Source organism: Neolamprologus multifasciatus, chromosome 14 (genome assembly GCF_963576455.1).
Source record: "Neolamprologus multifasciatus chromosome 14, fNeoMul1.2, whole genome shotgun sequence".
Taxonomy (NCBI): domain Eukaryota; kingdom Metazoa; phylum Chordata; class Actinopteri; order Cichliformes; family Cichlidae; genus Neolamprologus; species Neolamprologus multifasciatus.
In genome coordinates this window covers 9342088-9367619 of record NC_140452.1, presented here as the reverse complement: position 1 = coordinate 9367619, position 25532 = coordinate 9342088, and the positions used below count along the sequence as shown (strand labels likewise).

Below are 25532 nucleotides of genomic sequence, written 5' to 3'. Positions count from 1 at the left end.
TCAAATGTTACACGCAACCTTTTCGAACAGACATGACATTTAGTCAGCTATCATAGCTGTCAAAACAAGAGTTTTCTCCACTCTGAAAAGTGCAGTGGATGATAGTGTGGGAGACAAAATAAAAAAAGAGGGGCGGTTGAGACGGTGGTAGGCAGAGAAGAGGGAGCTAACTTAAGACAAGAGTGTCGATCAATGGAGAGAAGCTTGAATAATACCCATAAAAAAGAAAGATATCGTTTTTAAATGCTTTTACAGTGCAGAGTTTTACAGAAATTTTTAAGCGCAAAAAACGGAGGGTTTCATATGTTGCCTTTCTATTCTGCACCACTTTTATACTATGTCCATCTGAAATTGCCTCCACTCCAACCACCACATAGTCTTCTCTGCACTGAAGCTGATCACAAACTGTCTCGGTGTGGACACATCCAGGCCTGGAGGCACGCTCTGGGGAGGAGAGACCACTGGATTTCATTGCAGAGCTCTGATTTCGCTGGTCCTCTGATGATTTATCTCGGTAGCCTCTGCTCCTCCCGGGGTGTGATTATGTGCGCAGAGGCTGAATGTATTCACATTAATATGCCTTTGGCAGCTAGCGAGAATAGATGCTATCTAATATTGCTATGAAAGACTACAGTAAATGCATGGCGGTGTCTGAGAAGCCTGTTGATTATCACTCAAAATAGTTAAGCCACAGGCAATTCCCACTATAAGAATGAAACGTTTCATGACATATCACAGCTAAAAACACCCTCCTTTGTCTTACTCTATCGCCCAGTCCCCTGCTACTTCATTATAAGTAATACCACAGGTGCATACTACAAGGAGCCTCAGTCTTTCAGTGGTCTTTTACAATCATTATCATTATGTTGCCAATTCCTTACTGTAGCAGCCCTAACAACCTGTAACCCTGTACTCATTTTCCAATCCTTCTGCTGGACAAACTCTGTTTCTCGCTCATTACCATACATTGATTGGAAAAAAAGGACTCCACTCTAAGGCACTCTGGGCTACATAGACCCACAATATCTACCCACTGCCTCATTAAACCACTATTAATAATCCCTGCGGCCTTTACTGTTAACTTTATTCCCTCTGCGTTTTTGTAAAATATCTTTAATATTGAGCACTTAAGCAAGCATATGTGATTTATATTTTAAATTGGCACCCGTTCTTTTAGGGCAGAAACCATGCTTATGACCTTTAGAGCGCTGAAAGCATGCATGCATACTGTGTACTGTAACATACTGAATCCATCCATACTCTTTTCTTAGAGACCCTATTTTATCTCGGATGAATGGATGGAATTTAATCACATGGGTCAAGGTAATAGATTTGTTTGCTAATTATTATTAATGCTATGAAGAATTAAAGTTACATTTGGCAAAATCATTTTTAATTGGTAATTTTTAATTAACATTTCTTTTCAATGAACTTATAATTTTCACTTTTTTTATTCCTGAGTGCCATCTTTACTCCTTCGTAAACCTCAGCCTGGGACAGTGGTCTACAAAAAAACAGCAGAAAAACAAAAACAAAACGTGTTGGAGGAATAGTTGTTTTTGTTGTTTTTGTGCTTTCTTCAAAAAATGATATTTCTGATGTCAAAGAAATCTTACTTTCAAGGACCGAGGCAGGATTTGTATGAAGAAAACCACATGCGATTGAAGATCAAGTGTCTGTTTGAAGAGGGTGCTAGTTCATGTCAGACTTACAGAATAGTACAATATAATCATTTTGGTGCGTTGCAGAACTTTGCAATCTAATACTCGTGGGCTTGCTGAATATTTTAATAAAGCAATTAGTTTACTTTAGATGGTTGTCTCACACAGTTTTACAAAGCTGTCTGAGTTTTATGTTGCTATTCTATGTTCTTCCCAGATACATCTTGAGCTCATTAAATGGTGAACATCCGTTACAGTGCAACATTTTCTGAGGAGTTGCATGCATGTACTCTGGGAGCAACACAGATGGTAAATGGACTGGTTCTTATATAGCGCTTTACTGCTCTGAGCACTCAAAGCGCTTTATACAACTTGCCTCATTCACACAAGCACTTTATTTTCGGTGCTCTTTCTACATAAGTGCTTTCTATCTAACATTGAACCACCAACCTTCCGATTAGCAGGTAGCTCTACTACCTGAGCTACAGCCAGGAACTGAATGCAAGAAAGAAAGAAAAAAAGCTCCAAATTCAGTAACTCAACTAGCTAGTAATGCTTTCAGCAATAGAAAAAGCTCCTTTAGCCATCCATATCTAACTCTCTCCATATCTTCCTCTAACTTGCTCTCTAAGGATCCCTCTCATGTTTTCCACACTGTCCTATTAGAGTGTACATCCAGGCTGTGCCACATTAAAATCCCTACAACCCAGTGCTTGTGGACTCAGATAAAGATCCCTCCTTTTTTACTGAATAGTTTGATCCATCTCAGACAGCACACACTACATTAATATTCTCCCACAGATCAGAGACAAAAGAGCCACAGACCCAAGTGCTGTACTGACTGGTGTGTCATCTGTGCATCGTCCAGAAAGAGAGAAGGAGAATGAGACAGAGGGAGAGGATGAGGCAGGGATACTCAAATATATGGTAACACTGCATGAATCTTTCATTTGCCAGCAGCTGTTTTCATAACCTTTTCACAGGGCAACTACTGTGGTTTTTCTCAGTGCCAGAGTCACTGGCACATCAAGTCTGGCAGCAACTGGAATCTGAAGGAGCATAAAAAAAAGAAAGAAAAAGAGGCGGGGTCACTGGCTATGGTGACAGGTCAGCTGTGGGAGGAAGAACGTGTTGGTCTCTTGGGTCTTTGGTCGGGTTTGAGGAGACAACGGACATGTGTGCTGCTGTGAATGGACGTCCCTGGCAGATTTCCCTCAGAGGGAATCAGGCAAGAGACAGCATGCTTATCCCTGGAGAAACTGTCCAACCCCCTGTGCCAATTTGGGTCCTACTGCTGGTGCATGATGGGAAAGAAAAATATCCCTCCCTCCTTTTCCGCTACCCTGTGAAAAGCACCCTGACCTGAATACAGATCCAAATGAAAAACACTTGCCCCGTAGATGAGGGCTGACACGACTTTCGGAGTGTTCATCATCTAAAATCCCCCCCCCCCTTCCCCCTTTGCCCTTGAAGGTGAGATTTGGGGTGTAGAGACTGCATCATCACGCTCTGGCTCGTGAACCAAGCGAGAAAGCACGAGGAAAGACAGGGAAAGCGCTGTGAGGAGAGAGAAAAACAAGCAAATGTGACTGCGCAGTTGAGAGCTGCAGCCCCAGATTCACAATCATACTGGGAATCACAACACCTTTTAATAATTCAGGATGAATAGAGGAGAAAAAATTCTGCAGCAAGCAAGGAAGCCAAAGAAATGACAGAGAGAAACAGAATCTAACACTGTATAAAAACTAGCAATCTGGGCAGTATGTCTAAATTACTGCTTTATGGTTACGCTATAGTACTATGTCAGAGTATAGAAATATCTTTTAGCTGTATATATGGTCTTGGCTCATTCATGTTTATATTTTTGCACAGATATGGCTAGGAATCAGGCTTTTTTTTTTTTTTACAAATAAAAAAAGATCAGTGTATAAATATGCATTTATTTTCTTTGTGGGTGATGGACTATGTTATGTCTGTACCTAAGGACACATTTTGCCACCAAACTATAATTGAGAACTTTTACAATTAATGTGGTTTAATCTTTCAATTTGAACAAGAAATTTATCAGACAAGTCAAATTCTAAATGAAGTTTGTGTCGAATTAATTGGGCCATTCGATTTTTTTTTTTTCTACTTCACTCGAACTTGGCCCAAACAACATCTCATTGCGTCCCGGTATTCTTAATTTCTTACCACTGGCAAGAAGGTAGAGAGTGGAAAAAACATTTTGCCAATTAGTTAGAGCCCTTGTGATTTTGCCACTCTTGCTAACAATTCCAATTTACATTAATTATTCATTTTGAGGCGGCACACACAATCCCTGCCAGAAGGAAAGAGGAAATGCTGCGGTGAGATCCGATCATTTGTGTTGATGCTGTCCTGTTTCAAATACCACCACTTGGTATGTCTGCCGTCCTGTCTTTTGATGGCTGGCTGTCTGGATAAGATTGTAATGGCGCATTAAAGGCTATCTCTTTGTGTATCGGACAACAACGACTAGAATCAAAAGAAAGAAAGCAAATTTCTGGATGCTTTTTGTAATAATGTTCGTGTGTGCGTGCGGTTGTGACAAAATATATTTCCGTGACCTCTGTTACGTGTTTAGTCTGTTCCTTTGTATCTGCATTCAGAATGAAAAAGTGCCAACAGTTCTTGCAGTCAGCAAGAGGTGATGGATCAGACAAAAAACACTTTTCCTCAAGGATCAGACAAAAAAAGAAGAAGAAGAACACCTTGCCTGCTTCATTGTTAATACTTCTATCTTCTTTCAACAATACCTTGTTTATTGTTGTGACTGGAGATAAGCTGGATCTGTGAGTGTTTAAAGGGCTGCAGGGGCTGAGCGTGCTGAAATGTGGGGGTCACAGAACTGGTGCTGAGAGGTCATGGCCTTTATGTTCCGACAGACTCTTCAGGGAACAACACTTTCTTTGCCCAGCATAAGTCTAAAAACACAAATGCTAACACACAAGCACACTTCTTAGACGTGTCCTATTAATCATAAGCCAAAGAGGGAGCGAATACACACAGCAGGACTGAGCTGACTGCAGAACGAGGGAGCCGACCGAGCAATGAATCATCAGCAACCCAGACAGATGTTGCGTACTTGTTGCTTCTCAAGACAGGAGACTAATTTGCACATACAAGGATAGAACAAGTCCATTACTTACTTCTGTCTTAAGTTACAACAACTGCTGTACTCATAAAAAAGTCTAACATTCATTATGGAATGAAGTTTTCTGAAGTGTAAATTATGAAATCAGTTTGACAAAAATGTGCTATGATTTATGTCAGACACAGGGTTAAAAAAAACATTTAAACGACGCTAGAACAGGGTTTGTTATTTTCAGTTGGATAACTTGGGTTCTGTCTGTATTTCATCACAGGGTCTTAAAATATACCCACCCACCCCCCTCCAAAACCAAATAAATAAATAAAAAATTAAAGGAACCCTTTTAATCAGAGTATAGCATCCAGTCAAATAAACCTCTGGGACATTGATCTGGTCAGTTAAGTAGCAGAGAGTGTTGTTAATGCTTTGGTGTTAATGAAATAGTGTTGACAACATGTGCACTGCAGGGGCAAGGATGAGACTCTAAACAGGAACGCTTTTCCCTCCTGATCTTTTCTTACTACTTTCAAATAAATTTTGTATTTGGCTATGGTCAATGTCACTACTAGTAGCATAAAGTGATACCTGGACCCTACCGAGGTTGCTCAGGAAATCCAACTCCTCCAGGATGACACATCAATATGTGCCATTGCCAAAAGATTTGCTCTGTCTCCCAGCATAGTCTCAAGAGCATGGAGGAGATTCCAGGAGACAGGCAGTTACTCTAGAAGAGCTGGAAAGGGCCGTAAAAGGTCCTTAACCCATCAACAGGGCAGGCATCTGCTCCTTTGTGCAAGGAGCAACAGGATGAGCACTGCCAGAGTTACAAAATGACCTCCAGCCGGCCACAGGTTTGAATGTTTCTCACAAAACAATAAGAAATAGACTTCATGCAGGTGGTCTGAGGGCCCAGTGTCTTGTAATGGGCCCTATGCTCACTGGCCTTCGCTGTGGTGCCCAATTGGCATTTGCCATAGAATACCAAAATTGGCAGGTCCATCACTGGCCCACTGTTCTTCTCACAGCTCAGAGCAGGGTCACCCTGAGCGCATCTGATAGACATGACGAGTTCTGGAGAAACTTTGGAGAACGTTATGCTGCCTGTAACATCGTTCAGAATGACTGGTTTTTGGTGGTGGATCAATGATTGTCTGGGAAGGCATTACCACTCAGGGATGCACTGACCTCTTCTGGCTAGGGAACGGCACCCTGACTGCCATTAGGTATCGGGATTATTTGGTTTTCAATGCCTTTGACTTCTAGATTGTCTCTCATTTTGTGAATTTCAGCTTATAATAATCAAGAATCCATTCTTAAGAGGTTTTCTGCAAACATTTCATACTATGTTTAATACCACAAACTAGAGTCACAAGGCAGAACGCTAAGCACAACTTGCCACAACAAAATGATCTCAGGTAACATATTTGCTTTTAAAGGATTATGTTCTAGTTGTATTGTCTACTAATTCTTTACTAAAACAGTCCATCCATCCCTATTCCAGCTGGCAAGAGACAGCTGTTTGCACCTATGGGCAATTTCAATTGTGAATACTCACACACACACACAAACTTGATAGTACAAACTGTTTGGTTTCCAACATGCGTGATAATATCACATCCTTCAGGATGACTACGTGGTTCACGATAAGTAGATGAATAGTCCGTAGAGAGAGAAAAACTGGAGCTGTTTAGTTCTATAGAAGTGCTTGCACCTGCTAGGTGGGAGGCAGAGAGCTGAAGAGGGCTCATACATATACGGATGTAGCAACAGTAGTGTGAAATTCCAACAGAGAGCGCAAGACAGAGAGCGCAAGACAGAGAGCGTACATATGCATGTGCGTGCATGTGCGTGCACACCTGCAGCCAGATCGCCCAACTTCTCCCACACAGTGCCAAGAGCTGTTCCGATCAGCAGGATAATAGCGTCATCATCTCATGGTTTCATAAGCTGAGGCACCATGCACAGATGAGAAACCAACTAAATGTATGCATTCTAAGAGACAGATGCAAAGCAGTGCTCTGTGTGTGCATGTGTGTGGCAGGGCCTGTTGTGAGGGGCGCTGACAGATTGGGATGTGGGTGTGCTTTCTTCTCACTGCCACATCATGTTGCTAGTCCTGCGTGGAGACTTTGGGAAAAGGATGATATTAACATCATAAACAAGGTGTGAAATTTGGAAATAAACATAGGCCTGATGGAGTGCTCTCCTTCTAGAAAAGGGAGGGGTTACTGAAAGGTAATCTTTCTCCCTTTTCAGAGGCTTTTTTGTCACTATTTACTTCCCTACAAACGTTTTTTCTGTGCTGTTTAATTAAGCAGAAAAAAGAAAATCATTTTTCTTTTAATGGATGCCACTTTTACTAATAATAATTCTCTGCAAAGTTCTCTGCAGGGAATGAATCTGAATACCAAAGAAGCCAAACTGCAGAAAGAGCTGCACAATAAAGCTGCCTAAAACACAGGGACACACTAGATGTGCCAGCTTATGTTGACTGCCATAAAAATCGGGTATGCCAACAAAAGCAATAATGAAAGAGCCCGCAAGAAGAGAGGCAACGACAGAACTGGGCTGAAGGTATGTAAAGCATTTTTAATCTTGTTAAGAGTAGTTGTTTTGGCTACGAACATTGTGTCATAAATCCCTATGATAAGTCTCAAAATGAATCATAAAGAGCAAAGAGCATTGTCGTTGTTTCATTATTTTCTGGTCACATCCAGAGGATGGCAAAGGTGAGCATCTGGTTAATCAAAGAAACAAATTAGTAGAGTTCAGGTGCCATAACGTCCTTATTATTCTTATACAACAAAGCAAATAATCAACACTCACTTGGTTGAAATGAATCAATCCATCCAGTGCAGTTAAAAAGTTTCAGTGGCTTTCTATATATTATTTATTTGCTCAAGTTATCACTTTAATATGAAATTATTTTTCTTGTAAATGTGAAAGCAGCAAACTTACTTGTAGAAAAATAAAAATTGGAAAATGATTAATTATTAATATTTTTTATGTTCTTTGATGCCTAAGAAATCAAAATCTAATTTTCCAGTCGAATAACTAAGAGTATCCAAGTTATTTTGCCTTTGTTTATGGGTATCCCTCTTACAATGCTACCTGAGGTTTTTGCATGATGGCAATGCATTTTGTAAGTCTCTTAATGCATCAAGTAAATCAAATTGTGGAGTATTAAAAATTTACTTTTTTACTCAAAATAACTAAAGTGAAATGAAATGAAACACCTTGCCTGACAGTAATATCCACAGCTTCTAAGCTTCCGTAGTAGGTGATGCTCCAACGGCTCTTTTTTGCTTTAAATTGATTTGTATACTAATTCTTGACATGTGCTTAGTTTTCATAAAAGTGTATAAAACTATATGGAAAACAGAAGATTTGATTGAAAAACATTTAAAATAAACAAAAAGGTTGTCCTATAGTTTAATCATTTCATGCTAAAGACTAAAGCCAATAGTTGCCTTTGATCCCCTTTTATAGGGCTTGATCCAGTCTGACTTTGTGCTGGCAATGATTAATAATAGTTATAAATAATGAAGTTACTGCTGCTGTTGTAAATGCGCTGAGCTCTCTCAACTTTAAATATACTCGTGCCTATTCTGCTGCTTTAGTGATACCATAAGAGCAGCATGTATTTGATAAACTCAGAGAAAAGACTCCTACAAACATCTGGGCATCTGGCTGGGACACCTCCTTTCCACCTCCTGTGCAGGTAAGGTGTTTCTGGTTTCTGTGCTACCAGGTGGAGGCCCACGACAACCAAGAGAAATTATTTTCCAAACTGATTTTGGAACATCTAAAGGCTAGCTGAAAGATGGCAGCTGGGGCTTAGACTGCTGCCTCATGACTTGGACCTGGATAAGTGGCACAAAATGCATGGATGGATAGATGAATGGCAATAGAGCTTAGATAAATAAGTTTGAAGTGAAAATTTTTGACTGAAATTAAAAAAGGTATTCACACACCTTATCAAAATGCTCCATTATAACATCTTCTACATATGACTTTAACACATCTACCTCAATGTCTTTGAGCAGTGTGCATTTTTTAGTGCATGAGGTTGAATGTTTATTACCTGGTTTCTAGCATTGCATATAAGCATATGTTTGTAATAAATGTCTTCAGTAGAACAGTCTCACGTGCCCTGGTCCATGGAAATGCGCATTAGTTTTAGGGGTCAACTGTTTTTTCATGTCAAAGATACCATCTTAGGCTCACAAAATCCCCTAGACACCCCCCCTTACTCCCTCCATCTACCCAATCTCCATTCCATCAGTTCTTTCTGTTGTTTTTGTTCTTTTTTTGACAATGTCATTGAATCTATTAACTTCTGTTTCTCCCACAGCAACACAACCTGTGAATGTATTTGGTTAGAGATCTGCTTTTGTTATGTGAAGGCTGTGTGCACACAGGAGTGGTGATATGAAGGACCCAAAATGACTCACGGAAATCAAAGGTGAACTTAAATACAGCTTTAATGCTGAACTCCAAAAAAGTAACCAAACTGAGACTCCAAGGTAAACTTTACACAGACAGAACACACAGCAAAATAAGGGTAGATCGCGACAATGACAAACTGAAACACAGGGCTTAAATACATAGAGGGAGCAATCAGGGAATGGACAACAGGAGGGAAACACAGCTGGGGCAAATCAGACCTGACGAGACAAGGAAGCGTAAACTGAACACACTGAGATAAGACAGAGACCTTCAAAGTAAAACAGGAAACACATAACACAGACTGAACAAAAGACACAGACTCACATGCAGGCACTACAACAGAGGGAACAGAGATGTGGGACCAGGACAGACACAGACACTGACTGGACACGGGGGTATAGCAGACAGGGGAGACAGCAACTAAGGATTACACAGAGACAAACCATAAGACATGACACTAACGAAAACCCAAAGACTAGAAATTATAAATAATATAATAAACTCAAAAACCCTGGGTCAACGACCCAGGCATCCTAACAGTATCCCCCCCTAAAGGGCTGGCTCCCAGACAGCCCAACCCGAAACACCAAAACAAAAAACAACCCAACCAGGGTGGGCGGCGGGGGAACAGGATGGAGGGACCGAAATGAAACAAACACACGGAGCCAGAGACAAAAAATACAAACAAAACAACAGCACTGCGGCCCAGCAACAGTCCAAAAGAAAACAGACAAAAAGCCCATGAAATGCGCAGAGGCCCAGGTACCAGTCTCGAAAAGGTTCAGGAGGCCGGCCCGGAGGCTGACGGCACAACAGTCCAAACCCGGGCAGTTCAGGGGGGCGGCCCAGAGGCAGGCGGCCCAAGAGCCAAGAAAACAGTTCAGGGGGCCGGGCAGGCGGGAGGCACCGGTGGCGACGGAGCAGGTCAGGAGGCCGGCCATGACGGCAATGACGTCCAATCACCGGCCTGGAAAGTGGCCGGACTGGACGAGCAGGCCGGACAGGACATGCAGGACCAGACGGCATGGAGACCTCAGGCGCAGACGAAGCTAGACGGAGCGAGGCAGGACCAGGCGACGCCGAAGGCGAAGACTCGGAGGCAGGACCAGGCGACGCCGAAGGCAAAGACTCGGAGGCTGGACCAGGCGACGCCGAAGGCGAAGACTCGGAGGCTGGACCAGGCGAAGCTGAAGACTCAGAGGCTGGACCAGGCGAAGCTGAAGACTCGGAGGCTGGACCTGACGAGGGCGGCGCTGCAGGGAACGGCGTGGGAGCCGCAGGTGGTGGCGCTGCAGGGGACGCAGGTCGCTGGACGGGCCCCTCGGACCCTCCAGCGGAGGCAGACGAAGGCTGGACGGGCCCCTCGGACCCTCCAGGAGGAACAGGCGGTGGAGTAAATGACTGAGGTGAGAACTGAGCAGGTGACTGAGCTGATAGGTGAGCTAAAGTCTGAGCTACGGAGAGAAGTTTAATATGTATCGACTGTTGTAAAGATGGTAGCAATGGTGGGTAAGGTGGTGGATCAGCAGTAAGCTGAGCTAGTGCCCCTGAGCCTCCAGAACCTGAAGAAAACTGCTGGACGGGCTCACCTGAGCCTCCAGCGTGGTCAGAAACAGGTGCAGGTACCTGCCGGACACCAGCCACTCCCACCCGAGGAGAAGGTACGGGTGCCGGAGCTAACTGGTTCCCGGTCATCCTCACACTGGGAGCCGGGACAGGCACCGTCAATGGCTGGGCAGCTGCTGTCCCCACCCCAGGAGCTGCCATGGGTGCAGCGACAGGCAGAGGCTCAGCCGGCCTGGACACCGGAGCAGGGACCAGGTGGACCTCAGCCTCCCTCACCTGAAGCACTGAAACAGGTGCAGGGGAATGCTGGGCCCGAGCTGCCCTGGGAGTAGGAACACAATGGTGCAAAGGAGCAGGCTCAGCAAACACAGACTCCTCTAAAATGTTTTTTAGCTTCCTACCACCACCACGTCTAACAGTCTTAACAGTTTTCACAGTCTCGGAATTTACAGTGTGGACATGATTGTCTTTTTCCAGCTCAGAGGGAGCAGAATGAAAACAGTCATTATACCTCACCACGGGGAGTGGCTCAGCAGAGACAGAGTGGCGACCGCGTGAGCGTCGCTTTCTCCGGGAAGTGGGAGGTGGCAAACTGGGCTGCGTATCCTCTAAAAGACCGGCTGCGATGAGGACGCAGAGAGTTTGAAGCTCAGAACGTGGAAGACCCAAAAACAGAGCAAAGGACTGCAGCGGAGTGAGTCTAATGTCCGGCGTCACGTAATCCTTCTTCCTCCGCTGCTTAACCCTCTTATTGGACTGGTAATCCGGGGGTGGAGGCGGCGGAGGTGTAGCGACCGGAGACCAAATAAACTCAAAAACCCTGGGTCAACGACCCAGGCATCCTAACAGCTTTATTACCAGTGCATATAAGCACCTACCTTCGACTGCTTTGGTAAATTTTGAGGTCTCTTAAAGACAATGCATGACATTTCTCAGAAATGTTGAAACAATGCATATTTTGCTGCATAACAGATGCCATGGGGGGCAAAGTGGCCCGGCTACAGTTTATTATCACAATGGGTTAAAACCTAAAGTGTCAGTTTGGCTGGCTTTAAGAGGGATTTGTCTGTCATGTAGCTCCTGAGGATGTTGTGCACCGGGCTACCTAACTCATAGTGACTGTTAACCTCTCCATCCGTCATTGGAGAGTGCAGCTGTGACACAAAAAACCTGCTTCTTCCATTAGAGCCCTGACGGACCTTAATGCCTGTCTTTGCGCTTTCTCTCCTTCTCTCTTTGGCCCTGGATCGCTCACTTCCTATAATGAAGTTGTCTGCCTCTTTCTGCTCCTGTGAAGTGAGCAACTAAACAAGTCTTTAATAATAGTTTTTTTTTTCTTACCTTCTCCTCAGTACCTCTTTGTTTTCCCTTGATGCCCTCGTCTTTGAGGGACGAAGGGACCCACAATGGAAATGGTGTGAATTAGCAGATAGACACATAGGGATGAAAGACCAAATTATTATGGCCTAAATGCATGAGCAGACTTCTGGGAATAGAGATGTGTAAATGAGCTCCACACACCAAGTGCTGTCTTTTCTGTGCTGTTGTTTTGCTCTTTTAAATAATTGACAAGGCTCTGCTTGTGAAGACAGGGACAAATCTGCTAAGTTAATGTCCCAGCCGGAGGAGTTTTAGTACCAAACACTATCAATCCCCCCCTACATAGAATTGTTACCGCAGTGGCGGTTCATAAATCATATGTAACCCCAGCTCAGCAACAGAAAAAGTCCGTTTTCCACCAGCGTGTTCTGTTTATTGTTTCATCGGAGAGCCGGCAGCAGATGACATCTGCTATATTTACTCTTTAGATTACGCTCTATTTCTAAACAATACGTTAATGTCAGGCGCGTCTGTGTATTCGGACTGGGGACATATTAGCATGATTGCTGAGGGCAAACTATAGGCTGTTCTTGGCCTTCAAGGGAATAAAGAGATTTGTAGTTTTAGCAAGAGCTGGAGCTGTCAGAAGTGCACACACAGCTTAGACAGTGATGTTATACTGGGGTGTTGGGGCACAGCAGTTGCAGTATTCACTGTCAGACTGTGGCATCTCTGTGTTCCCGGGTCTCCCATGGGAATTGAGCAGTGTGTGATTGAGGCCTTGACTGGAAGCAGCATCTACAAGACACAGCATACATGGTAGTGGCTTTCTATTAGCCTGACAGTTTTTTTTATTGCTTCTTCTCTCTCTTTTTGACTGCGGGCAAAGCAGGATGCAGCCTTCTCTTCAAGGTCCCTTGCCAACCACAGCAGATGGGTGGAAACCTCATAAAAACAGCTCTGAGCTTTCCCCTTTTGCTTACCATTATAATCCCAACAGAAAATATGCTTCTGCACTGCCCAGGCAAAAAAAAGAAAGAAAGAAAGAAAAATCCATATCTGAAAGTGTTTTTATAGAAAATGCTTTTAGAACACAATGTTGTGATATTTGTCCCTTTGATGTGTCAAAATGATGGTCAGCAAAGAGATGTTTCAAGAGAAGCTTGTTTCAAATCAGTTTCATCTTAAACAGAAAGGCACCTGGATTTTATCCGGTGCCACGTGCAAAGGAAACTGCTTCATTAAAATGCACAACTGAATTCCAGCAGGATCAAGGTGATTGGAATGTAAAACAACCTGCTCCCAATTTCACAAGTCCTCGGTACTCTTTCAACTCCCCCATCCTAAACTACAGTCTTCCCAGCCACACCTCTGCCAAAAAAAAAGGCACAGCAACAACAGTTAAGCAGGCTGGAGTTGCAATGCAGCACAATACTAACGTGTTATAAGCATTCGCCGCATGCATTATGTGTCACAAACCACCTCAGCGTGTCGTTTAAATCTAGCTAGTCCTCTATACTCTTTAACAAATACTTGAATAATTAAAACGCTTATCTCTGCCACACAAAACGGCACCTTGCTCCTCTATTGTGAGTTTGATGCCCAGTGTTTATGATGTAAGCACTTTTTGGCTTCAGTGATTTCTATGAGTGAGGGCCAATTCAGAAGAACAGTGTTTGTTAGGGAAGGAAAGCTGACAAATGTCAAGGACTCCAGTACATAAGGAAGGAGCATAAGAGAGGTCCTTTCTGCACCAGAAATAGATTTCAATTTGAGTAAGGTTGCTGCAAAAGCAGTAGGACATTTTTGATTCAGATTTAGCCAGATATGAAAAGAAATGGAGGGTAAATTGAATCTGGTAATTCCAATCCTTTCTTATCCCCTTTCTATGAGCCTTAATAAGGTCAAAACATGGTTATGCTGCTGTAAATGACTGAATTTAAGACCATTCTAAGACAATTGTCAGGGATTTGCATATAAAAAGATGTGCGATTGTAGAAAAGACCTTGGCCTATATTCTGTAATTACTACAACTCCATCTGTCTCTCAGTCCTGCCTTTTAAATAATGCTCGCACATTTCCCTATTCAACTATTTTTTGGATTCTATAGTAAATCCTCTTGTCCCCCTCAAGCGATTATATGAGACAACATCTTGTACCAGGCTGTATCGCATCAATTCACTCTTGAAATATTTAATAAAAGAAAATGGTGCTTTCAAATAAGCGTCAAATATATACCAATTTTTGAAAGTAGATGAATCAAAAATAAAGGTTCAAGCTAAGTTTCTTTCGAGATTAGCCATAATTAGCCAAATTATCATGTGACTGGATAGCGTGAGACTGTTCTTTAAGTGGTGCTGCAGCTGTAGGCCACAGTGTGAATTCACATTTCAGGCCTGAATTAATTCGTTGCAGCAATTACCTGAACCCTGACTGTTCTTAAAAGTCAGCTTTAGCCATTACAGGCTTACGAACATAGATAACATTAGCCAGAACACAGACATGGCAGATATTACAAGCACTAAGCTCAGATGTGACTGTGACAGTAACCTGCCTCATTAATGCCAGCGATGAGCAGGTCACATCTACAGGAGATGGCTACTGGGCCAGAGACGGGAGGCAGGAGGAGAAAAATGAAAAGATGACGGTTGTTACTGTCCTCATCTCATTCCCTTTCGAGTGTTTTAATTCTCCCTAGTTGCCAGAACTTTTATGTGGAAGCACCTTCAAACCTGCATACTCGGGAAACTGAATTAGCCATTGTATTTACATCAAGCACCTTGAAATAAATGAGTTCTGACTGTGATATGGATGGAGTGTGAGAATAATCTGAGGCATAATAAGCGTGATAAATCAATGCCAGGACAAGAAGCTCTGCAACAGACTGGCGATCACAAAGGACCTGCTCAAGGTAGCTTTATTATACTGAGCTCACCTACAAGCCAACGTTACAAACACTTAATGGACCATTTACAACGTATAGTTTCTAATCTCAACCACACAAAACACAAATATGTTCCCCTTCCGATGATAAGAACAACGAACATGTGCGATAGACATCCCCCTCTCCCCTCTTGTTAACCTCTGCTGCGTCTTGATGATATGCCACTCCATTTTGAGAACTTGCTAACTCTCAATGGCAAAAGGGCAGATGCCCAGGTGCTGGTGTAACCGAATTGCTGTCCTCAGCACACAAAGGCAATGTCGCCTGGGGAGGATAGCTCAGGAAGGGGGAGAGCTGTCACAGTAACAGGAGAGCACCTGGGATTACCGTCAACAGTCTCTTGGACTGCCTCCCTCTGTCTCTCCCCCACCTCCCTCCCGTCTTCAAAGATCCATGGCATTCTCGACGACATTGACCTTTAAACTCCAATTAGCCACTTAATCGCAAATTAATTATTAATATTAGAAAAACCAACAGGGCTTAGGTTGTTTGTCTCTTTCACCTCATTATCATCCGCTAATGACCAACCTTGCATCTCATTTCCACCACAAAGAGTGAGGAAATGGCGTTCACACAAGAATCAGGTGACTTTTTAAAGGGCAAACAGAGATGGACAGACGTTTTTTTTTTGCACACTCTGTAATTTTGACTCGTATTCCAAGTCAAAATGTTGTACGGAGTTAATCGTTCAGATGTCTCTTCAGACCGCATTAATAAGAGAGTTCTCAGCTGCGTAAGAGCACAGCATCCACTTCTGAACTCAGAGCCCTCATGACCTAATTCAATGTGAAATGGTTGACAGGGAAGTGTGAAATGGCTCCCAGAAAAAAACCCAAAAAACAACAACAACAATTCATAGCAAAGAAGTGTCATGCACACCAGCGAGTGCTGTATTCTTTAACAGGCACAGCACCGTACACACACACACATAAACACTTGTTAATTATTTGTCATCTTCTGTTAGATGTCACGTGCCAGACTCTTTTTTTGGAAGCACTCCTGAGTATTGGGCACTAAATAAATGGCTTTTGGGTTTGAGCAGTCTCCTTTGGCTAAATCAGATATTTGGAATGCACTGTGCACTGTGGCAGGATAATAAATGTGACTCAGTTATCCAATAATTGGTAATGTTCCTCTGCCAATTACCCTAGACTCTGTGTTTTCTAGAATAGGTCTTAAGACTACCAATGGGCCATTTTATTGATTTTTTTTCTTCGTTGCCTTCGTAGCTTGCACCAAAGCTTATGCAAAACGGCACAAAAATAAGTTGCTCTCGGTTTATTTCATTTTTCACGCATCTGCTTCATGTTTTGATTACCCTGCGAGTTTAAACAGATGTGTAGAAGGTCTTAAAATTTACACCCTTAAACAACTGTCAGAGAGAACCAGAAATGTCGTCCTCCGCTCAGATTTGCTTTCTATTTTTCAGGCAGCTTAGAAAGACTTAGAGGATCAGTTTGAGGTTTATATTTTTGCTCCTCTCTACATTATCCTCTTCACTTCTCTCAAACCTGCTCTCCTCCAAACCCTCAGACATCAGTCCGCAATGCCTCACACCCGCACAGAAACACAAGTCACGCTGAAAAGTACAACAATGCAGAGCTGACAAGGAGTGATAGCAAAAGGCTGACACTGTGAGCGGATTAGGAAGGTGATAATGTGAGCAAGGAATCTATTCTCGACTATCTTTGAGTCTCGAGGATGGTTGCAAGTTTGCAGCAATGACGGATGGGCATTTCGGAGCAAACATTTCAAATCACTTGTGATGGATAAGGGCACAACCCATGTTTCTTATTCAGGAAAAGCCAAGAAGACATCTTTTTTCCTTTAATGTTTTGCCTTATGATCAACAGCATAGCACTTGATGTCTATGAGTCATACCAGGCTCTGGTTAAAAAAATTCCTGCCAAAAGAAAAAAAAAAGAGTAGCCCTTTTGACATCTGTGGTTATTTGATATCATGGAGGGCATTATTGGAGCTGTGGCTAAAGAGCATTTCTGATTCCACTGACACAGGTCCACAAGATACAACCTGCATAAGTGAGCAGAGCTGGAAAGCTAAAGAGCGGAGGCCACAGGTGTTCCCCTTACACTATATTCATTGTGCTGCAATCATTAATAGCAAATCCTCCAGCCCAGCCAGGTAGTGCTGAAAATAACACGAGCCATGTGCTACTTTAAAGTCAGTGCTTGTAGTTGCAGCTGATTTTCCAAATATGATTACTAAATGCTACAGCATATCAAAAAAGCAATTATCCCTGTATATATTGTCAATCACTCTAGTTGGGAGATTAAAGAGGACACTGTGCTGTTGTTTTTTTTTCAATTATGAGTTTACCATGTTCAAATTTTCAGTTAATTACTATTCATAAAATTGCTGATGCGAATGCATGTCCTCACCAGCGTAAAGCTTCCATGCTCTGTGGTGTTCTTCCAGTTCCCTTTGTTCTTTTTGAGCTAAATTCTATTAAAAAAAAAAAGAAGCTCATCATGTTAAATGAAGTCAGTGCAAATGCATTTCCTAAGTAGTCTTATCTTTAACGCCTGACACAAAAAAGGAAACCTTACCATACTTTCAGTGTTTGCAAGTGTGTTTGTGCACGCATGTAGAGCTGTTTTCAGGAGACAGTGAAAATCCTGTTTTAGATTTAGAACATGAATATATGGTCATGAATTATTAGCGTAAAGATAAGGTATCAGTGCTGAGGTAAAACTTGTGCTGCTTATGCTATAGAATTTCCAAGGAAACACATAATCCATTCCTCATGCAGTTTGCTATTAAAAGAAAAGATCAGATGTGTTAAACCTGTCCAAACGACAAGCTGAACCAAGTACATGCTGACCCGAGTGTTTTGCTCTGAAAAACAACTCCTTGTGCAAATTACGAAGCTTTCGGGGAAGCAAACGTTGCTCTGGGAATATTTTAATGGGAAAAGGATGTCACTTTGTGGAAAGCTGTGCAATACTAAATGGGAATAATGGTGGAAGCAATGTAATGGGAGGTGTCTAGAGGGGATTGGTGTTCTGTGGAAACACATAAGTAGGAGATTTTGCAACTATGGTGGTTGCTTTTATATACAAATACATTTTTTCTGTGTTTCTCTAATACGTTTTTTGGTAAATGACTGCTGCCTCAGACTTATTACAGTGATCATATTTATCAGTGATTTTGCATGTTTTTCTTCTTCATTACAGCCAAAGCATAGCAGTTTTCAAAGCACGACAAATTTTGTAGGTGATTCTTTTCCGTACAGGATGAAGAGCTACTCCTAGAAACTATAAACAAGCTCTGTTTTAAGTTATATACGCTTATGTTTTGCATTATCAGTACATGCTGAAAGTGAATGAGACACCCTTTTCTTTTGCATTTAAAAGACTGCTTTCAGTTTTTTTCCATAATAAAATGGGAAGTATGTCAATATCTTATTTATCCATACATGTTGCCTGCACTGATCTCTCCCTGTTCATATGCAGGCAAGGTTTTGCAGAATTCATGCTCTAAAGCATCAAACCTGTCTGATAGCAATATCATGTGATAATGCATTCTTGTTGCTATTTGAATTTTGTCTTTCAAGCACTGGGGATTAACAGAGCCTTTTTGTTTATGTTTCCTGGCCATAGATAACCAGTTTAAAAAAGAAAAAGAAAAAAACACATCCATCCAGTTCCCTGTGTGAAATAGCATGACAGTACAAAATTAATGTGCGTGATTAATTAATAAAGGTGATTTCATGTTGCCTGTGATATTCTCAACAATGTTCAAGACATTGAAAATGGATTTTTATACTACCTCAAAATGAACAGAAACTTGTGGCTGCTTACTGAAGTGAAATATTCTATGAAATGCAGGTCTGCATCCTGAATGGGCTAAAGCAGCATAAACAAATCTATCTGTGTAATTATGAAAGGACAAGGGTATGTGCATCTTTATCTTTTACATCTTTTACATCTTTTTTAAAAAAAATAATTCCGCAAGTGAGTCAGCAAGTACATAAGTTGCATGCCTTTCTATGCCTGTCTGCACGGATCATTTGTTATATGCCCAAGTTCAAAAAGCCTAAGCTGAGCCTCTTCCAATAATCTTGAATAACATGTAGCAGCAATTACAGCATGCCGCGGCATGGTATATTCAGTGGACATCTTGTCCTTTCCATCTCAGAGCTGTTCTGACAGATCATCCCTTGTGTCCACTCTATGGCTGACTGGTTTTAAGAAAAAGAAAGACGGTGCAAGTGAGAAAGACAGAAGAGTCAAGACAGAGATGGAGTGACATGTATTGCATGGCTACGTAAAGCAGACACGTACTGAACCCAGATACAGACTCAACCTCATAACTGCTCTAAGTTGTTCGAAGTCACAGAAAAGACACAAAGCAGAATCATAAACATCGGTCAAACAAAGATATCTGGACCGTGTTGTCTCAGTTGATTATACACTATAACACCTGCACATTTTCAGACAGGTTTGTTGTTTGTATGGGCACAGCCAAACAAATATTACCTCACTGCAACAATAAACAACCTGTACAAAATCATTGCCTGAAGCTTATGAGATCAACATTGTAAATTCTAAGTGCCCATTCCATTAAGATGGTAATTAGCCACAGCAAACTACAATATGGAGTCATCCTGAGGTGTACTCTCAACATGGGTCAGCTATGATGTTTTCCTTCTATGTGTATGTGAATGGTGGGTGTCTAACAGTAAATGCTGTGCTCGGTGCATCAGACAGGCTCCCTGGAATGTGTTATTTTAGGTTAAAAAAATTCAAATTCACCACAGAACTTCTGCAGTGTTCCTGCCAAAGCTGACGCATCTCTACTTCACTATTGTAGACCCAGACATATTGGCAAGTCATTTGTTTTGAATTAAGTGATTTTCTGTCTGCCACTGTGCAGTGGCTGGACAGCTGATTCACAAGTGACAATGTAGCATGAGTACCAAATCCTCAGAGGCCAATCACCTCTGTACAGTTCAGTTCTTAATTTAACCCTTGCCATATACACTGAAAGAGGAAAAAAAATGATTGCGTGCTCTGGGGAATCTTCTCGTTGAGAATCTGCTCGTTATAATTACATGTTATCACTTCGGCACTTACCAGGGTGCTTGTTAGTTAGAACAGAGAGAGAGACATATTTGTGCATGTGTTAAACTCTCTTCTGGAAAAGAGCTTCTTGTAGAACCTACATCACGCCGGTTCTCCCAGATATCCAGCTGTAACGCTTCTCATAAAAGCTGTGAATGAACGGTCTATTTCGTGTGGAGCCACATCAGTTATGAGAAACTGTCAGGATACAGGCTTAGACATTAAACCTCTTCTCAGAGCTATAAGCAGCTATAAACACAATGTGTTTCATCTCAACTGCTGGAACAGCAATAATCAATCTGATGACAGCTAAAAAAACATGTTGTTTTTCTCTGCCCTGGAGGAACATGACAGAAACAAACCCTCTAAACAGACAGTTTATCAAAAGACAGAACAAGTAGCTAAAAATACAACACAAGCCATTTGCTGTATGCCATGGCAAAGTCAGAGAAAAGTAAATCCTAATGCAGTGACTGGAAAAGTGGAGACTAGAGGTCTCCAGGGGTCCCTAAAGGGTCTCCAGGGGCCACAGCAAAATGAGAAACAGTTTAATTTCACTATTATTCCACTCCCTCAATAAAAGCACAGTGGGAGCATAGTGCTCTAATCCATTCTCATTAGAGGTTTTAGTCTCCCTACTGTTACACATCTAGTGCAGACAGCTATACAGCTGATTGGTCATTTGAAGCATTGAATGAAAGAAACCATTCCTCGGAGCAAAGATAGGGACAAAGCAAGAGTGCACGATAGCTATCTACCGGGGGGATCTCGATATTAAAAGTTTCAGGAGGTCTTCCTTTTTATATTAAGTGCCAAAGGTCTTGAGTGCTCATATAGTGTGTAGCCAGCGGAGAATAACCTTGTGAACTACGATTTGATCCATCACATCTAAATGTACTGACACAGAGCAAAATAATAATCCTTCAACCGAGGGAAGTGCTCGGAGAGATAGCCCTGTGACCCGGGTACAACTCATAAACTGCAGTGCGGCATCAGCTGTATTAATATCACACACTCGTCCCCGTGTATCCTTACACAGATGAATATTTCATTGCCAGAAACCTTCAGTGCGTGTTTTGCAAATTAAAGATGCGCTTAGAATGGCGCATCGGCTGTAATAATACATCTGCGGGGCAGTGTGGTGCATTATGATTGTGTCATATTTAAACATCTGTTTCATAACGCTAAAAAGTGCACGCTGTAGATCCACGTAACGTGGGGCATTACGACAAAGCAGACTTCGTCGTGGTTAAAATACGACTTAATTTTGGGGGGGGGGCAAAAGTTGAGACTTACTCACCCCTTTTGAACATTTTTGCAGGCCTAGGTGTTTCTCGTCTTATGTCCTCTGAGAATCATCTATTCTTATATTCCAGACTTGGAACTTGTGCCTTTTAGTTTTGAAGTTGATCCACAGCTTTCGTGGCTCGTCGTGCGAGTGTTAGCTGTCACTCCTCTGGATTTTCTTGCGATCCACTGTATTGAGTTGTAGTTGCAGGATGGCTGCCGCGGAATTGATAAATATTAACAAACAACAGTTTTCTTTCTCATAAAGTCTGGCAGATCTGGAAATGAGGCAGAAATCACCGGGAAAGCAGACCAACTAAAAGCGTCCCCCCTCTGTCCGAAATAATGTTAACTCCAATGTGAGTGATGACCGCAAACGCTCAGTACAGTCCGACACAGCCCCTTACAGCCAACTCCTATCAAACCCGAATCACCGTACAAGCTTCCAATCAGTTCTGGGGGGCAAGTCGACGGTGATCACAGGAAGACTCCGATTAAAAAAACCCCACAGATATTTCAATTCAAGTGGCCAATCTCAAATTCTTCTCTCGGTGCTTCGGTGCCGTTCAAATCTCACCATATTTAAAATCTCTAATTAACATAAGTTATTTGGATTCACATTTCGCCTCTGATGTCGGATTAGCCTATAAACGTAGACTCTTCAAATCCTCCTTAATAATGTAGACTTTGATGGCGTCGCTTTTCTTAAAATCCCCTACTTTTCCGCTCTCCCCTCGTAATTATTACATTTATGTGATCTTGTCTGTGAATATCTCTCTCTCCCTCTCTCTCTCTCTCTGCTTTCTACCTATGGCTCAGGGCTTGCTGATGCGCTCAAGGAGGGAGAAGTATGTTACCGCCTCAGCCTCCCTCCACCGGGCAGCACACTGCTCCATCGCTCTCAGTGCCTCTGCCCCTGTCAGACACACTGCTCTCTGACACCAGCGGGCTTCGTAAAACATATGAAATGACATAAGGAGAGAAAAAAAAAACCCCAAAACAACAACAAAAACTTCAATCACCGACAATAATCTTAATCAGCATACAAAATGTCAGGAAAACCAGGCGATATGCTATAAAAGAAACTCATTTGCTAAAGAAATTCATCCACCCAACTGTATATATTATAGATAACAGACCGATCCCCCCCCCCTCACTCTCACGCACACACATATACACACGTACACGAAGTACTCACAGATTATAATCATATGCGTGGTTTTATTTAATTTTAAATGTCAGTTTAAAGCCGGTTGGAGCTGAGATATTGAAATAATTGTTTAAACGATGTTCTTTGAGTATTTTTTGTGCCTTGTATTTATTTTCTATTTATTTATATTATATCAATATGATCTATTTATATTTTCTATTGTATATTTTCTTCTATTGTGTTATTATTATTATTATTATTATTATTATTATTATTATTATTATTATTATTATTATTAAATAGGTTATAGACCATAAAATTAGTTCTATTTCATTAGATTTTATTCCCACTCCGAGTATTGGCTCTTGCTCTTTGCTATTACTGTTTAACCTGCAGTATAGAAAAGTTTTATACCCAAGTTTTCAGGTCAATTAAGTCTGGTCACCTTGTCTTCTTGTCCCGATCAGCTAAATCGGTTGCATCGGTGCTCCGCTTCTCTTCACTGTTCTCTGTAATCGATTGGTTTCGCCTTTCTGTTCCTCACACGTGTGTGTGTGTGTGTTTTGGAGGAAAAGAAAGATGGCAGCGCCCTCGAGTGAAGTGCAACTTGTTCCTGCCAAAAAGCCCCAAGGTAATATTAATTTTGTCTGTGAATTAATTAATATGGAAGAAATTCTGTTTCGTATGAGTGTTTTGTAGACATCCGGTTTCCGCAACGAAAACAGATATGGCTATAGTACAAACAAGAAAGTGAGTAGCGCGTCCAGCTTGTATGACGTTAAGTAGATAAAAGAGGTGTTTGTTATACATTTACGTGGTAAAGCATTTTGTATATTAACACTAAGCATCCCATCCACGTTCACACTTGTCGATGTGACTTCCTGAGATTGCTGCGGAGTGTCTGCAGAGAAACATTTCAGATATAGAAATTTCTCTGATGCCTTGTAATGCGTTGCGTTTATAGGTGCTGCACACGGTATCAGTCTGCGAAGGTTCTCAGTCATCCACGTCATCGTAGTCTAAGGAGTTTGGACTTCTTTAAGACGTTTCACCTTCAGGATGAGAGCTGAAACGTCTTCAAGCAACTTAAAGAAGTCAAGACGCTTTTCTTTCCAAGCTCCTTAGACCACACGGTATCAGATTTTACCCTTAGAAATAAATGTAGATAGTTAAATGTTTGGGTCAGCTGTACTGGTCGCACTTGTGTGAGGAGTGAAAGGTCTCTTAAATAAGGATAGAAATACGGCAGCAAGTTTTTGGATGTCCTCGCCTTTGTCCAACACAAGCTGAACTTCCACCACCCGCCATGTTTGGTCGCACTGCCAGCTGGACGTATTTAGATCATGGTTGCGAATGAATAGGCCAGAAAACTCGACTACCCTTCTTCATGTCTCCTAGGTACTGTTCACTTTCCTCTGTCCTCAATGGAAAGTGTCACGAGGTAAACTAAAGGGTGTGAAGGACTGCTTCAGTTAAATGAAATGCCTGTCACATTGACAATAGTTACTCCTATCCACTCAATATGTTCTTCCAGCTGGAAAGTGGAACTACTGTAAATCCGGCCCTCATAATTTTTTTCTGTGACTGAAGCACAAATGTCACAATACCATTTGGCTAATACTGAGCAGGGAGTATACACTTCAAAATTCATCCTCATCCAAACAGTTTCTCTCCTTTATATTTTTCTTTTTTCATCATTCTGGTATAAGTTTGTCTTGGTTTCATTTGAACAACTTATTCTTTTCAGAATTGTAAAGGCTCTTTTAGATGTTTTCTGGAAAAGTCTAATCTGGCCTCCCTGCTCTTTATTGTAAGCAGCGGTTTACACCTTGTGTTTGTAGGCCTTGACAATGGTACGCCTACTTCTTTCAGAGTGTTCATGACTTGGTTAGATGTTATCAAGTTGTGTTTCCTTAAATGTTTTGTCACTCATCTTGCCAAGAAGAAATTGCCTCTTCTTGAAGGGACAGATTTAAATGAAAAGTTGATGCACGACTGCACAAATTTTAGAGCTGTTTCATCCCAGCACTAAGGTGATCACTCAGAGTAGCTTCGTATTGATTTGCTGTGACCTTTATCTTCAAGAAGATAAGTTGGCCTATTGCATCTCAGGAAAATGTTCCTACAGAATGAAAAAAAAAGCTAATTCGTCACTTTAAGGCAAAAGATTTTTGCATTTTTTTTAAAAAATATGTCACATTTCTAACTCAATGTCAAATCTATTGTTAAAAAAATTAGGAAAATAAAGTGTTCTTTAGTATAAGGACAAGTAATAGCCAGTGTCAAAGTTGAATAATTATATGGTAATGTGGTATGTCTTGAGCCAGTGATCATTTCTTTATATTTTTGCTGTAAGGGAGACATATTTTTTTGTAATTTTTTAAAGTGCACTTGAGCAATAGTTCTCCAGGGTTTTTTTTGAAGGTCTTTCAAAGTTTTTGTTTAGGACATTGTTCGCTTATTCATTGTTTCTGTCCATTTTCAGAGGAATGTTTTTTTTCTCTCTTTTGTTTAGCCACTTAACACAGACCTCGGAATCATTCAAGCATGAAAAGGTCACCAAACTCAAGAGATGAGCCAGTGTTGCGTCTATACATAACAGATATTTTAAATTCTGTTATTAGGGCCTTTGCTATTAGCAGCCTGTTGCAAAAACACATTTGTTCCCATTTCTTTAGTTAAATCGACAACAAAAAGTCAAATATAACACGAAACAAATGAAATAATATTTTCGCATTAACAAGGTGGTTCCAAAAGCACGATAAGCTGAAGACTTCGAATATCTCATCATGGAGTACAGTGTGTGCTCAAATGAATCTGAGGAAGTGGAGGACAAAATGAAGATGTAGCCTAAAAAACGATCTACAATAGAATCTGTATCTGCAAGTCTTTAAGAAGCAGGAAAAAAAATACAGAAACACAGGATCTGAAACATCTGGCCTTTCAGTTGATCCATCTT

General features: G+C 41.6%; 3 protein-coding genes across 3 annotated transcripts in view; 1 reads left to right on the top strand and 2 right to left on the bottom strand.

Annotated features, from left to right (window-relative positions):
- rtn4rl1b (reticulon 4 receptor-like 1b) overlaps positions 1-22583 on the bottom strand; it is a 152430-nt gene extending 129847 nt beyond the window's left edge. The window contains exon 1 of the mRNA XM_085131676.1: positions 21437-22583. Coding sequence (XP_084987802.1) covers positions 21437-21449 — 13 coding nt within the window. The 5' untranslated portion in view covers positions 21450-22583. The remainder of the gene's footprint in view (positions 1-21436) is intronic.
- On the bottom strand, positions 1553-15452 carry LOC146503518 (uncharacterized). The gene is made up of 5 exons (XM_085131073.1): positions 15380-15452; positions 12130-12170; positions 11899-12077; positions 5835-11608; positions 1553-5798 (listed from the first exon to the last, which is right to left on the bottom strand). The coding sequence occupies exons 1-4, from the start codon at positions 15450-15452 to the stop codon at positions 9772-9774; spliced, it is 2130 nt and encodes a 709-aa protein (XP_084987199.1). The 3' UTR covers positions 1553-5798; positions 5835-9771.
- Positions 22584-23066: 483 nt separating the features above from the next.
- dph1 (diphthamide biosynthesis 1) overlaps positions 23067-25532 on the top strand; it is a 76690-nt gene continuing 74224 nt past the window's right edge. Inside the window, exon 1 of the mRNA XM_085131677.1 lies at positions 23067-23204. Coding sequence (XP_084987803.1) covers positions 23153-23204 — 52 coding nt within the window. The 5' untranslated portion in view covers positions 23067-23152. The remainder of the gene's footprint in view (positions 23205-25532) is intronic.

Coding starts and splice junctions, on each gene's coding strand:
- LOC146503518 (XM_085131073.1), bottom strand. CDS start 15,452: ATGCCATGGATCTTTGAAGACGGGAGGGAGGTGGGGGAGAGACAGAGG. Junction 12,078..12,129: donor AAAGAGGTACTGAGGAGAAG/GTAAGAAAAAAA, acceptor CTCACTTCACAG/GAGCAGAAAGAGGCAGACAA. Junction 11,609..11,898: donor GAGGTTAACAGTCACTATGA/GTTAGGTAGCCC, acceptor TCGTTGACCCAG/GGTTTTTGAGTTTATTTGGT.